Here is a 15,697-nt window from a genome sequence, read left to right on the forward strand (position 1 = left end):
TTTTCCAGCCTTAAACATAAAGGAAAAGTGCTTTCTAAGAGTCTTTGTGGCTTACTTTGGAGTTGAAAACATATCACTCTTAACTGACCTAAAAGTGCTTCTAGGACCAGGCCTCATTCATGTCTTATTATAACTCAGTTCTATAAGCTGTGAGGAACCAAATAGAGAAAGTAGGGAAGAGCGTCATATGATAGTGGAGTGATTCGTAAATTAATAACACAGATGTTGATTTTTGCATGGGCCACAATAAATTAATTCCTTCATTCAATATACATATATTTAGTATGTATTATATAGGTGGATTAGTTAGCTCTTTCTTTTTTTTTTTTTTTTAATATATTTTTATTGATTTCAGAGAGGAAAGGAGAGGAAGAGAGAGATAGAAACATCAGTGATGAGAGGGAATCATTGATTGGTTGCCTCCTGCACATTGGACTGAGCCCACAATCCAGGCATATGCCCTTGACCAGAATCGAACCTGGGACCCTTGAGTCCCCAGCCGATGCTCTATCCACTGAGCCAAACTGGTTAGGGCAGTTAGCTCTTTCTGTCTAACAAATTACCCCAAAACGTAGTGACTTGAAACAGCATACATTTTTTTTTGTTTGTTTATTTGTTAATCCTCACCTAAAAATAGGTTTTCCTTTGCTTTTCTGAGAGAGTGGAGCTTTTTAAGGAACAAGGGGAGGCACAAGGCATAGGACGGTGGGCTTTCAAGGGATTTTCCTGCTCTCTAGTGATTCTGGAACAATTTATATACTATAGCTTCTATTTTCAGGAAAGTATTTCTAGTTCTCTTCAGTACTAAATTCTATCAGTAGTGAACAGGTAAAAAATTTCATAGGGTTAGTTATATGGGATGTTTATACTCTTCAAAATAAAACAAAAGCATGGCGTTTAGCAGAAGACACTAGGCTTCCATTTTTAAAGTTTGCTGCTTGTTATTTATTGTGCCTTAGGAGTGGAAATATTGGCTGAGATGAAAGTACCTGGCACAAAACACTTTTCCTTTTGTTGTTTCACAGCCAGATGTTGTGAAATTCTTTTGTTTTTCTTTTTCCTCCAGTGCCTGGAAACCTTGGCTGCTACAAGGATCATGGAAACCCACCTCCTCTAACTGGCGCCAGTAAAACATCTAACAAACTTACCATACAAACCTGCATCAGCTTTTGTCGGAGTCAGAGGTTCAAGGTAACTGCTCTGTGGCTATATATCTATAGAAACAGGTAAAGATGTAAAAATAACTTTAAAATATATATACGTTTTTGAAATATAACCTGTGAAGCCATACAACTCTATTTTTCTGCCAAGGACAGGTTGGAGGAAGAGTGGGGCTTGGGAATGAGGAGTATGAGGCAGTTCTCTTGTCCAAAGACTGGAAAACCCCAATATCTGCATTCCTATCTGACTTCTGACAGAGTTATATATTTCCTTGTGCCCGTGTATGTTATGAGCAGGAACATCTCTGGCTCTATGGGCGATCTGGGAATAAGCCAAGGTAGTTGTTGCTTCCTTGATAAATTTAGGGGCCCAGCCTGGACACCAGTCCAAAATATTTTCTTTTCTTCCTATCCATTCATCTATCTGAAATTCATTCGTTGGCCATTAAGATTCAATAACGCTATTGTTTGTTATATAAAAAATAAGAAAATTAAGTTGTTTCATTTCCTTCCTTCCCTTTCCTTTTCTTTCTTTCTCTTCCCTCCCTCAGTGTGTAATGACCGGTTGTAAGAATGGGACAAGGAGAGGTCCCAGGGCAAGGGTGGGCTGGGAAGATGAGGCTGGTTGCCTTCTGGGGACCAACCTTGCCAGGATCCTTCGGTTCACTTGACATCCCTGATTGACACTTAGCAAGTCCTGCTTCTCTATTGTGGCAGTTTGCTGGCATGGAGTCAGGCTATGCTTGCTTCTGTGGAAACAATCCGGATTACTGGAAGTATGGGGAGGTAGCCAGTACTGAGTGCAACAGCGTCTGCTTCGGGGATCAAACTCAGCTCTGTGGTGGCGATGGCCGGATCATCCTCTTTGACAGTGAGTATGCCTTGTGCCTGTTACTGTTGAAGACACAGGAACCGTTGGGCCAGGGGACAAGCCTGCCCCCCGCTTCTTTCCATGTATTATTTTATTCACTTGGCGATACTTGATAAGCACCTACTGCAGGCCAGGCACTGACCAGGCCCTGCCATACAGCGCTGAGCAAGAAGACTCAGCCCCTGTCCTAGAAAGGAAGGCATTCATTTAACAAGTAATTAATGACAGTTGTGTCATGTGCTTGAGAGTCAGGGCGTATTGGGAGACACTTAGACAACCTAGGAAAGATGACCTTCCAATTTGATGTAAATCCTGATATAACTACTCAGTATCAGCTTTAAGATTCTCGTGTGTGTGTGTGTGTGTGTGTGTGTGTGTGTGTGTGTGTGTGTTTAAATCTGTTATTTTAGAGAGAGAAACATCAATTTGTTGTTCCACTTATTTATGCATTCATTGGTTACTTGTGTGTGCCCTGACCGGGATCAATACCACAACCTTGGCATATCGGAATTATGCTCTAACCAACCGAGTTACCTGGCCAGGGCCTCTCTTGTTTGTTTTTCTAAAAGATCCTCTTGCTCTGGCTGGTGTGGCTCGGTTGATTAGAGCATCGTCCCATGCACTGGAAGGTCTCAGGTTTGATTCCCAGAGTACATACCTAGGTTATAGGTTTGATCCCCCCAGTTTGGGCACATATGGGAGGCAACTGAGCAATGTATCTCTCTCACATTGATATCTTTCTCTCTCTCTCTCTCTCTCTCTTTCTCTCTCTCAAAATCAATTTAAAAAAATTTTAAATAACATAATAAAGTAAAAAACGAAATGAAGAACTGACACGTGCTACAACGTGATGAACCAGACATATCAGGCCACACACTTTGTTATTCCATGAGGCCTAAAGAAGTTTCCTTAGCATTTTCTCTAATGCCAGACTGCTGTCGGTGGTCTCTCTCAGCGTTTGTTTGAGAAAGTCAATTCACCTTCACTTTTGAAAAATGTTTCTGCTGGATATTGAATTCTGTACTGACAGGTTTCCTTCTTTTAGTACTTAAAATAATATTTCTTCTTTGTCTGTGGCTTGCATCGTTTCTAGAGATGTCTGCTCCAACTTTGTTCCCCTGTATATAGGCTTTTCCCTTCTGCCTGCTTCCAGGGATTTATCTTTGTTTTTGTTTTCAACATTAGCTATGATATGTCTAGGTATGGTTTTTTTATGTTTATTTTTTAATCTATTTGCTTGGAGTTTGGTGAGATTCTTAGATTACTTTTCATTGACCTTGGAGCATTCTTAGCCATGTATTTTCTCTGCAAATATTTCTTCTGCCTTGTTCTCTTTTTCTTCTCTTTCTGGGACTCCAATTACATATTATTAGACCATTTGATATTATCCCACAGCTGTTGGGTGCTATTTTGCTTTTTTCACTTATTTTTCTCTGTTTCATTTTGGATAATTTCTATTGACCTATTTTCAAATTATTTTATTCTTTCTTCAACTTTGTATACTCTGTTTATAAGCTCATCAAAGAGATTTTTTATCTCTGATAATTGTTTGTTTTATTTCTAGCATTTACATTTGACTCTTTTATATAGTTTTCATATCTCTGCTAAAATTTCCAGTCTGTTCAAGCATATGGTCCATCTTTTCTACTAGGTCTTTTCTGTATTAATCATGTAGTCTCTGGTAGTTTTAATGTCTGGGTCATTTTTGAGTCTGGTTCTGTGGATTGTTTTCTCTTTTTAAAAAATTGAGATGTGATTGACATTATATTCATTTTAGGATTGCAACATAATAATTTGAGATATATATATATATATATATATATATATATATATATATATATATATCAGATGTTTTATCTCTTGACAATTAGTCTTTCCCCCTCTTTCTTTTTTGCTTGCTTTTATGTGTGTGTTGTAATATTTTATTGAATGCCATACACGATGTGCAAAAGAACAGCAGAGGCTGAGGTCAATAGAACTTACCCCTGGAAAAGGGCAGGCCTGCGCAGTGTGAGGACTGAGCCTTTCTGTCAGTGGTGAGCTGGGTTTGGATTTTCTTGCTTCTGTCATTGTCTTCAATGCACATCAGGTTTCAGATCCCTTCAGTGATGAGCTGCTGTTACCTGTGCTTAGTGTGGAGCCTGGGATGCCAGTGGGCTTCTTCAGTGTTCCTGTCCCACCCTCAGCTTTGAGCAGTTTCTACATGCCTATGCCATCCAGGAGGTCTTCCCCTCCCTCAGTGGTAGACTGCTGTTGCCTGTTACTTGGTGCTATGCTTTGTGAGGTCAAGGGGTGGGGGAAGGTCTTGGTCCTCCTGTCCATCCTCAGTCTTAGGCAGGACATGTTACTGGGGCTCAGGGGTAGGACCTTTCCAGCATCCCTGCACCCCCTCCCTCTCCCTGGAAGCTAACCACTGCCTTGAATCTGTGGTGGCTCTTGGGAAGGAGAGCGTTTCCTGCCCTGCTTTCATTGGTGCAGGATCCTGGGCTCAGGGCAACCCGGGGTGGTGGCTTTTGCCTCTGCTCTTCCCCAGAAGCAGATCTTTGCCTGGTTACTTTGGCAGGAAAGAGAGAATTTCCTACTCCCTCTCCCCAGGGGCAAACAGGTTTTGTTTCTACCCTGGCTCTGGGAGCAAGAAGGTTTGCTGCCCCTCTCCCAGCAGCTTAAGGCTTTGCTTCCTTTGGGAGGGGGATTCTGGTGGGTGCTGGGTGGAGGCCTGACCAGAATTGCCTGCAAGTGCGTGCAGACTCCTGTTGTGTCTGGGGCTCCTGACTGAGAGGCTAGCCCATACTCAACCTTTAGGGGTTTGTTAAAAATTTAGCTGCTTGCTTCTTACTTGCTTTTATGGTGGCTACCTCCTCCTTGTGCTCTGTCAAAGATGAAACACTTTTGTGTGGTCTGACTCTCATTGGAGGGGCTTCTTACTGTTTAGAATTAAATTTCCTTTGTCTTTAGACCTCAGCTTTCTGACAAGTTGATAAAAGTTTTGAGCTTTTTTCATTGTTTGGATGAAAGCAGCATCCTCTTACTGCTTTCTACATCCTAAAGGGAAGTGGAACGCCCCCAAAGCTTTTTAAATCCTAGCCCCACACTCCCTCTCAAGGACGTTCACTTCCAGGACCGTGTTTACACTTCACCACATAAGATACGGTCAAGTGGTTGTATCCCCTTCCTGGAACCTGCAAATCAAAAACAGAGTCCAGCCCTAACCGGTTTGGCTCAGTGGATAGAGCGTCAGCCTACGGACTGAGGGGTACCAGGTTTGATACTGGTCAAGGGCATGTACCTTGGTTGTGGGCACATCCCCAGTTGGGGGTGTGCAGGAGGCAGCTGATGTTTCTCTCTCATCGATGTTTCTAACTCTCTATCCCTCTCCCTTCCTCTCTGTAAAAAACAAAAACAAACAAACAAACAAACAAAACAGAGTTCAGAGAAATCAGACGTGCTAATACAGTGATCAGAACCGAGTGAGTCTCCTCCAGGCAGAAAGAAAGTCAGTTCTCGTGTGCATCGTCGTGTGCATTGCTCCTCTAATGTATCAGGGATGCCCTAGTGCTGTGAGGCCCTTCTTTTTCATGACTTTACCTCACGGAGTACCTCCCTGCCAAGAGGGCCCACTGTTTTATCTCATCTGTCCTCACACATTCATGTGATACAGGAGCAGGTGGTGGTCTCTCCAATCTCAAAACTGAAAGAAGTGAGAGGCCTGGAAGTGAAGGATCACATGGCCCAGCTGGTCCCAAACCCAGACTCTCTGACTCCAGCCTGGCCCCACCTAGGCCACACCACTGTGCTGTGTTCTAATTCTAAGGTCTCCTGGGCCAAAAAAAAAAAAGCTTCCACAGTCATTTGTTCAGGGTTTAAGTGATTCATTTGGTGATTTGATCCCGAAACAGAAGACAGTCTGGCTTTCTAGACTAAAAACAATATCCTAAACTGGATCTCATTCAGAAGTTCAGAAGAACGGTTGTAACTGGTTGGAAAATGAGCCCTGTGGCTGAGCTCAGGCTGAGGGCCGTGTCCTTTTGTCTTCCACAGCTCTCGTCGGTGCCTGCGGTGGGAATTACTCGGCCATGACTTCTGTAGTCTATTCCCCTGACTTTCCTGACACCTACGCCACAGGGAGGGTCTGCTACTGGACCATTCGGGTTCCGGGAGCCTCCCACATCCACTTCAACTTCACCTTATTTGACATCAGGGATTCAGCAGATATGGTGGAGCTGCTGGATGGCTACACCCACCAAGTCCTGGTCCGTTTCAATGGAAGGAACCGCCCACCTTTGTCCTTTAATGTCTCTCTGGATTTTGTCATTCTGTATTTCTTCTCTGATCGCATCAATCAGGCCCAGGGATTTGCTGTCTTATACCAAGGTAAGACTTCCCTGTCGTGTGTCTCCAGCTCCTCTTGCACACCCTTGTGACCTGTGGAGCTTGGGCAGTTCTTGCTGGGAGGTCTTAGTCAGGAGCTACTGACTTAACTTATGGATTTCCCCGCCTCCCATTTCAGAACTTGTATGTTTCATAATACAGAAAAGAGGTGAGACCTGTAATGTTTGTCATGTTAGCAGTCCTAGTGACAGTTTCCATGGGAGGGTTAAAAGAACAACCAAAAGAAAGAACTGAGGCCGATAGAATTGGAAGGCTCTAAGGAGGTCATTTGGTCCATCATCCTGTCTCTCAGGATCCAAGCCAACCACAGAAGATTGGTGTCCCATCTTTCTTCAAATCCTCCTAAGGTGGGGCCCCGCTCTGTGTCTCTCTAATGTGGGCACATGTGTTCCAGGCACATATCTTTGCCAGCACATGAGAAACACAGGGTGTCTAAGACCTAATCTTTGTCCTAGATGTCAAGGGCCTCAAGAAGAGTTCAGTCAGTGTGTGCTACAGGGAGTCAGAGGGAGGAGGCCACCCCACAGGTGGGACAATCATGAAGAACAGGTAGGATTTGGGTCGATAGATAGGAAAGACAAGGGCTTTCCAGGCAGAAGGAGCCATAGCTGCAAAGGCACAAGGGTAGGAAATGATAAAGTATTCTCAGATGTCCACAGACAGACCAGTCAAATGATTAGAAGTTGACAGTGCATTCCTTCTGCCTTCTTCGGGGCCAGGGCCTGGCAGGTTCTGCTTGGAGGCCAGTGGGGAGAATTACACCCAGAATTGGATCAGAGAAAACAGCCTTTCTACAGAACCAGGAGCTCCACTATAGAACCAGTGCTTCCTCCTCCCTAGTTCTTCGTTGTCTTTATCAGCTTTCCCCAGTTAATTCCTTTTGATCTTCCAGCTGTTAAGGAAGAACCACCACAGGAGAGGCCCACTGCCAACCAGACGTTGGCCGAGGTGATCACGGAGCAGGCAAACCTCAGCATCAGCGCTGCCCGGTCCTCCAAAGTCCTCTACGTCATCACCACCAGCCCCAGCCATCCACCACAGACCGTCCCAGGTAGCAGTTCCCAGACACCATCAAAGGGAGTGGAAGCCACAGAGCTTGAAGGCAGTGTCCTTGGCAATTACAAAATCAGAGTACTCTTGGGTGTTTCTCATTCCAAGGCAGGTTGGGGTCCTGGCTCTGTCACCATGTTTGTCCTGGCCTTTGAGGGACACGTTCTCATTAGCTTGACTCCTTAGTCCTTAAGGAAAAGTGCTCACCGCCATAGAGACAACATGTGTGCCTTTTGTACATTATGATTAATCAGCTAATCCAGTGTTTTCTCACATTGAGAATATCTTTCTAGAACCCCAAGTTGTTGCTCCCTAAATTGGCAATTTCAAGAGCTCTACTTATTCATTCATTCATTCAAAAGGTACATAAGTGCTTTAATGGTACCAGGTGCTATTGTAGGCACTGGACTATACAATGAACTGAACAAATCTTCCCTCCAGTAGGAAGAAAAGACAAGAAGCAAAATAAAAAGTCAGATAGTGATAAGAGCTATGAAGAAAAGTCATGCAGGAGAAGGAGAGAGAATGGGTAATGGTCTTGTGGTTTAACTTGGTTGGGTACAGGCTTCCATTCTCTCTTTTCTGCCAGGAAATTGGGACCTTTGTGAGCTGACAGAGCTGCAGCATATTGCTAGCAATTACCTAGCCTAGAGATTTTCAGACTGTACTCCAGGTCCCCCGCAGGACCCTCCATAGAAGGTCAGGGCAGAGAGCCTCTCTAGTGCTTGCCCCACGTCATTTGTTTTGAATCCCGATAGTACTTCACAGGTCACACATCTCATTCCTCAGGTGAGAAACTGAGGCCCACAGAGTATGTAACTCACTTGTGGTTGACAGTGGATCCAGTAATAGAGACAGAATGTGCACCACCATTTTCGACTCTGAGTCCAGTGCATCTTGGGCCACACTGCCTGCCTCCAAGAGGGAGCTCTAAAGCCAGGCGAGGTGCTCAGAAGGCTGGGACTCCATGCAGCCTGGCTCTTAGCTGCATTTGGTGGCTTTTCCCACCTTCAGGGAGCTCCTTGGCCAGACCTGCATCTCTGAGCTGCCAGTGTTCCCTCAGGGCTTCCTTCTGAAAACTGAGCTCAAACAGGTCTGATGGGCCCTGTCTTTTGCAGGATGGACAGTGTATGGCCTGGCAACTCTCCTCATCCTCACAGTCACAGCCATTGTAGCAAAGATCCTTCTGCACGTCACATTCAGGTGAGTACGACAGAGCTTCCCAATTCCAGGAGCAAAGGCTCAGAGCTCCTTTTCTACTGGCTTCATTTGTCTGGGTAGAAGCATAACATCAGAACATGACCCCAGAGTCCTTAGTCCTAGGGAACATATGACAGTGCCATTCCTCATTCTCTGGAGAGTTAAATGTACAACTGGACAAATTTCACTAAGGATGAGTGCTTGTGTTTGCTCCTGTATCCAAATGATACAATTTCAAGGGGGGTTGAAACAATCTGGGCATAAAAAACAACAATTTCCATTTTTTGCCTTGTGCTAGCCCTTGAAGAGATCTTGATGCAAGAACAAAGATTGCTGGGATGGTACCATGCGTATTCCCTAGTGCCTTCTAGAAACTGGAAAACATTCTTAGGAAGAGAATCTAACATTTATTAACTACTAGAGGCCCAGTGCATGATTGAATCATGCACGTGTAGGGTCCAATACACGCTTTCGCTTTTCGCGGTGGAGCTGGGTGCCTGTCCGCTGGTGCCGGAGCAGACAGGCACCCAGCTCCCCCACTTTTGATGGTCTGCGGCCGCTGAAGGGGGCTACCCTGCTGTTGAGAGGCGCAGGAGGTGGGACTCCCGCCCCCTGCGCCTCTCAACGGCCGCTGAGGGGGGCTGCCGCGGACACCTGGCTACCCTGCCGTTGAGAGGCGCAGCTGGGTGTCCACGGCAGGCCCCCTCAGCGGCCGCGGATCTGGCCGTTGAGAGGCACAGGGGGCGGGAGTCCCACCCCCTGCGCCTCTCAAGAGCAGGGTAGCCCCCCTCAGTGACAGCGGATCCGTGCCTCTCAATGGCCGGATAGGCCACCCCGAGTCCCGCCCCCCAGCCTCCCGCTGCCCAATCGTGGGCGTAGCGGAGTGATGGTAATTTACATGTTACTCTATTATTAGATAGGATTGCTTAATAGTCATTTTAAGGCAGTTATTTAAGAAGCTCACAGAAGCTTCGTCCTTCAATTCTGACCATTTGTGAAAAAAACATTTTCTTCCTTTATTTTGCTGTTCAGGTTTGACAGTTCTTCCTTCCAGGAAAGGGACTACTGGAGTTTGTGTGTTTACAGAGGGGGCCCTTTCTAATTTTTTCTAGATTTCTACTCTGTCTTCCCTGTGGTTCCCAGTCCAGCTCTCTCCATATTTTTTTTTTCAGTTTTATTGAGATATAATTGATATATAGGCTATCTGCATTTCAAGGCCTTCCTGAATGTTGGTGTCCTGTGAAAGCCACTTTTCCCTGACCTTCTCACTAGCCCTCAGCCACAGACGTTTATACATTAAGTGACGGCTCCTCCATTGCCCTCTGAAGGCTGCCCTTGGTCACCCTGGGACCACCCACACGCCTCTCCACCCTGCGCTTTACATTTTTCAGTGGAAACAGTGTCATTATTGTTTACTGAGCCCACTCACATACCATATATATATTTCTTTTTTTTTAAAGTCACAATTTACATGTTCTGGAAGCCTCTCGGCACAGTCCTGACCACGTGTCTCCCACAGCAGCAGGAGAGCAGGAGGCTTCCTATAGGGCCCAGCAGCTCACAGCACCCTGAGGCCCTAAAGTGCATATCTGGCTCCTACCTGACCCTGGAGCCCCTCTGCAGCTTCCCTGCCACGCAGCATTAGTGCTAAGGGAAGACCCATTCCTGCAGAGTAGTTCTGCCTTTGTCCCGTTTTAGCAAGGTAAATGTAATTTGAAGAAAGCATTCTTCTATTTTAAAAAAATGAATTTGAAAACTCAATCTCTCAGGACAGCCCTTTCCAGATTTGAATAATTCTGCGAGTTAGCAAGTTCTTTGTTAAACTGAGCTGGAATCCGCCCCGCTGCACTCCCACCCCACAGGACGCATTTCATCGGCACAATAGTCCTTCAGATCCCTAAAGCAGCACTTAGGTCTTTCCCGTGACCTCCCCTCACCGAGCGTCCCATTTCACAGGTACAGGTCTCTCATGCGACGTAGGTTGTTTGGGCTGCTTTGTTCTACTGGGCAGGAAGAACTCTTAAGTTATTTTTGTTTGACAGATCACATCGTGTTCCTGCTTCAGGAGACCTTAGGGATTGTCGTCAACCAGGGACATCAGGAGAAATCTGGAGCATTTTCTATAAGCCTTCTACTTCGATTTCCATCTTTAAGAAGAAGCTCAAGGGTCAGAGTCAACAAGATGACCGTAATCCTCTTGTGAGTGACTAAAAGCTCCCCCATGCCCAGGACAGGAAGTTCCTCTGAGCTCAAGGCCACAGGGACCACCTCTCCCGTGGTTTCCTCTGATGAACTCTTCCCTGCCTCTCCCTTGGCCTCTTCAGAGGCACCTGCCAATGGACTGGGAAGGGGCGCCCTGCTGCAGGGGCAGGCGTAGCCTGGATTCGTCCTGCTTCATCAGCTGCACTTAGGAGAGAAACTCAAGTCCCAGGGTCTGGCCCTCGTGTGTGTGTGTGTGTGTGTGTGTGTGTGTGTGTGTGTGTGTGTGTGAGAGACACTCTGATCCAGGAATGGGGGTGTCAGGACACTGGGGCTGAGATGACAAAGATGGTTGTGTCCAGCACTGGGTTCAGGTATATTCTAGATGACTGTCAGGTGGTGGGTAAGTGTAGTGTGCCTTGAGTCTTGCTTGCTTCTTCTCTGTTTTGTCCACACATAGATCACTTTCTCCTGGTCTTTATGGTTTAGAAGAAGGCCAGGCAGAGAATTCTGAGGTTCTCTTGAGGGTTGGCCTGGTCCACTACTCCTGGGTATTAGCATCCCCAAAGCCCTAAAGAGGGCCCATGCTCTGTGCTGACTCGGGCTTTGCTCTCCGGGCGCTGGATGAGAAAAGGCCTTCCAGTCTTGGACAGCCTGAGAATTAGGTCTTCTGACCCCCATTCATGTCAAACCTGAAGCCTCCCACATTTGGGCTTCTTTCCATAGCTTGGTGACCAACAGAGCAAGCTTGTGGAGTGGTCGTATAAAGCAGCCATTGATTTACTCACACAACAGACTTCACGGAAAGCTTGTATAGGTGCTCAGTAACTTCTTGTTGGATTGGATTTGTCTGGCCTTGCCCCCAACAGCTTGTGGTCTTATGGCACCTGAGCCAGGCCCTCATCTCTCCATGATTCTCTAAGCTGACTCTCAGGTCAGTACCAGGAATATAAATCTCATGGCTTAGCATGTGGGCAGCATTATGGAAGGCAGGGTCCAGCAGTCCCCCCTTCAGCTGTCCCTCATTGTGAAAGAGGATGAAAACCCCTCACTGTGCCTATGATCTCTGCAGCCCTCTCTGCCCCTTCTTACAGGAACAGAATGGCTTGGTGGGGAGGGAGAGGGCTCTTACCCCGGGTCCCACACTACCCTGCCCCTGGTTGTGAGAGGCAGTGCCATCTCCCGTTTAGAAGTGCCCACCACCCATAGCAGGCTTTGTCGGCAGCAGTGAGAAGAGCAGCCTGGGTCTCTGCAGGCCGGGCCTGGGCCTTGCTGTGCCTCTGGCCTCCCAGGTTCCCTCTTTGTAGCACTTTGCCTCGTCTCCCCAAGTCCCTGAGCCACTGCCTGCTCCGGCCCTTCCTGGGGCTCTGCCACATTGGCAACCCGTCTGAAACTGGCTGCTGCCAGAAAAACGGGGCGGCGGGGAGGTGTCCACAGGGAGAAGTGACACTTGGCAACCAGGAGAGATGCCGGGAGCTGGAGGCAGAGGGGCCTTCGGAGGGGGAATGGGGCCGTGTGTCCACAGGGGGGCTGGGCGCTGCTCCAGGCACCACGTGAGACCCACCACCAGCATGGATCTGCTTGGTGCTGTCTTCACGCTTTGATCTGGAAAGGGCCGTTTCCCGGGAGCAGCTGTCCGCAGACCCGGGGTCTGGAGACAGGTCTGTCCCTTCAAGGACCACTGGAAATATACTGACATGTGCAGTCTCCCTTCCAAGCTATTCCTGGCTTTTGAGGAATCTCTTCTCAAACACAAGTGTCAGGTGTGCGGTAACAAAGGGCCCTGAGCTGTAAAGAGACCCACATCCAAGGGAATGTGGAATTTGGCAAAGGGTTCACCCAGCAGCAAGCAGTGCAGCTGCCTAAGACTTACTCTGATCACTGGCCTTTGGGGCCACCCGCCCACCCTGCTCACCTCACACGCTGGTCACAGGGGCCAAGCCCCAAGCCAGTCTGAGCTGCAGCAGGATCAGCCTTCTCAGAGATCCTGGAAGCGCTGGTGACGCCCCAGTGCTCTCCTTCCGGCTGGTCCTGGAACAGCCCAGTGCCGCCAGGATCAACTTACTGCCCAGGGAGGGGCCACGGGAATCCCAAACCAGCTTCAGGACAGCCTGGGGGAAGAGCCATAAATCGTCTCGCCTAACCTCCACAGACTCCTTGGCCACAGTCTGGCCATGTCTTGGTTGGAGCCTGTCAGCAACACCCCACAGAGGTCCCCTGTGGCTAAGTAAACGCCTGAGAAAGAAAAGGTGAGGTGTGCCTCCAGGAGGCACTTGACCTTCTAAGACACTGCTGTAGAAGAGAGAAAGTAGGGGCTGGAGGCGATTGGAAAGGGTGACCCTGAGAAAAGTCCATTACAGATCACACAGCGGAAGATGATGGAAGAGGAAGGGGGAGGGGCTCCGGGGACCACCGTGGGCAGTGGCTCTGAAAGCATCCGGTCCACAGCCTCTGCCCTGAGGTGGGTGCCTCAGGACCTGCGTGCCCTCCTCATCCTGGTCACTGCTGGTACCAGGCCCTGCTTCTCCGTGTGTGCCCCAACATGAGAGAGGGCAGCTATCTTGTTGCCTCCCCTGTCCTTAGCCGTGTTTCACTGTGCCCTTGGCCCCTCTAGAAGGCACTCAGTGCCCTGTGTTCTTCCCCATGTGTCACTGCTTACAGAGCAGAGAAAGAGTAGGAATGAACCCCGGGTACCTACCCCCACACCCCCATGTCAGAACAGGGTATAAGCGAGGTAAGGTGATTACTGTAACTTCTGAAGTGTGGGCTCTGGCTCAAGACTCCAATCAGCCAGAAACCCACAAAGATCAAAGCACTAGTGAGTGCAGCCATCCTGGACCTCAGGCCAAACCTGTGGGGAAAGGCCTCACCACACGCCCCGTCATCAGCTCAGGCAGGAGCCGGCCTGACCCAGCCGAGGATCTGGCCAGGCCATCCCAGCACCAGCGGGCACGCAGGCTGTCGCCAAGCCTCTGCGCATCCCGTCCGAGCACTTAATCCTCACCAGCACTTAGTGGACGGCCTCAGAAATCCCCGTCTCCCTGCCTGACGAGGCCACCCCAGGTCTCCCACAGAGCAGGCCAGCTCCATCCATAGCCCAGTCAACTGGCACCCTCTTGGGTTGCAAATCTCCTATTTGGCGTTCGATGCCGGCTGTTGTTACTACCTTGGGAATTTTTAACCTTTTACGTGTTTCCTCTGGTGTCTTTGTTTACCTTCCTCACTCTTCTACCTCCTGGCCAGGTCTCTCAGCTTAGCTGCCCTGGCGTGGGGTGTTTCTCAAACCTTCCAGCCGCAGCTGCCTCCCCTCAGGCTGGCCGGCTCAGGGGTGAAAGGGCCTCCCCCCCTGCCTGCAGACCCAGGGGGGTGCCCATTGCACAGCTTCTGTCTTGTGAGTCCAGCATACTCAACGAGACGGAAGTGGGGTGTGGAGGAAAGTCCGAGGCAAACCTGCTTCAGAAAGAAGGTGTCTTCCGGAGCACGAGGCGGGGAGCTGCCACCGCAGGGGGCACGGGCATCCAGACCTGCCCACGTCCAGGCTCACCTTCCCGTGGGGATCTGACTTTGGATGACAAGGCTTTATTTGTAAATATGCTCTTAATATGCAACTTTGAGAATAAAATAGAAACATCATGTATTTTAAAATATAAGATGAAGTGTGACGCACTGTATACAATTTAATATATATTTTTAGGGTTTTGTTATTTAAGAAAATGGAATGTAATGGTACTTAACTTTTACAAAAGAGAGAAAAATGTTATTTTTACTGCCTGGAGAAAATAAAATTCTCATTGTTGTAGAAACGGGGTGGGCCCTGGCTTGTCTTTATGGGTGCGCTCCCGAACCCCCGGCCAAGGACGGTGCGCGTGCAGGGAGACCCGCGGCTCTTCCTAACCTGTGCCCAGGCCAGGCCGCACCGTTGGCTCAGTTTTTCCCAAGTGTCTCCAGGTTCCCTCAGGTCTCGCCGCAGCTTTGACCTGCAGTGACCTTCAGCTGGTAAGATCTGAAAGAGTTGGAATTCCAAATGAGCACACCACCCGGTGAGACGGGGCGGTTCTCGGGGAAGAGCACGAGGCTCTGCACGCAGAAAAACTTAGGTTTGAATCTACTTTGAGGTGGCAACCCACTTCTGAGCCTCAGTTTCCCCTCCCTGTAAATGTCATAGTATCTGTGCCCCAGAAATCGATGAAGATTAAGTGAGAAAAGATGTCTAAAACACTCATGTAGTTATTATCCCATGTGGGATTCGTCTTGCCTTTCAGAGCAGCCAGTTCTTCCTCTGCCCACCCTCCTTTGTAATAACACCAATGGAAGCTCCGTGTGAGTTGCCCGCTCTGCGCCCGGCACTCTCCTGTCGGGCACTGCGCATACCCGGACAGCCCTTCCTGCAGGTACTGTCGCCGTTTGGTCAGTGAGGAAACAGGCTCGGAGAGCGGCGTGGGGGTGGGAGTGGAGAGCACAGCCCTAGAGTCAGCCTACAGGATTCAGCTCCCACCACTCATTTGCTGAGAGGCCAGGAAGTGGGAAACAGGGAGGCTCCAGAGGGTTTCGGTGGAGGAGTGACGTCAGATTCCTAGTTTAGAGGGATAGACACTTGTATTAGGAAAAACAGATTGGAGTGGGGTAAGACCGAGGGTGAGGAGGCCCATCAGAGCCTCGGAGGTACACAAATGAGAGACTCGGGGGACCTGACCAGGCCCCCAAACCAGCACTAGAGGGAGGGGAGAACTAGGTGAGAGTAAGCTGGCTACACCCATGGGCCAGGGGGTAGGTACTCGGGGCCTGGGCTCACATCCCCACCCCACCACTTACCACGTGACCTTGGGCG

General features: G+C 48.6%; 1 protein-coding gene across 2 annotated transcripts in view; it reads left to right on the forward strand.

The window, feature by feature from the left end:
• The window catches only part of KREMEN1 (kringle containing transmembrane protein 1), a 47,410-nt gene extending 32,746 nt beyond the window's left edge, over positions 1-14,664 (forward strand). The window contains exons 4-9 of one of the 2 annotated variants that reach the window (XM_079762786.1): positions 1,067-1,191; positions 1,878-2,031; positions 6,070-6,402; positions 7,313-7,474; positions 8,589-8,673; positions 10,713-14,664. In XM_079762786.1, coding sequence (XP_079618912.1) covers positions 1,067-1,191; positions 1,878-2,031; positions 6,070-6,402; positions 7,313-7,474; positions 8,589-8,673; positions 10,713-10,881 — 1,028 coding nt within the window. In that variant the 3' untranslated portion in view covers positions 10,882-14,664. The remainder of the gene's footprint in view (positions 1-1,066; positions 1,192-1,877; positions 2,032-6,069; positions 6,403-7,312; positions 7,475-8,588; positions 8,674-10,712) is intronic. The other variant, XM_079762787.1, reaches the window with a different exon arrangement.
• Positions 14,665-15,697: the final 1,033 nt, after the last annotated feature.

The sequence above is a fragment of the Cnephaeus nilssonii genome (genome assembly GCF_951640355.1).
Source record: "Cnephaeus nilssonii genome assembly, chromosome: 22".
NCBI lineage: Eukaryota > Metazoa > Chordata > Mammalia > Chiroptera > Vespertilionidae > Cnephaeus > Cnephaeus nilssonii.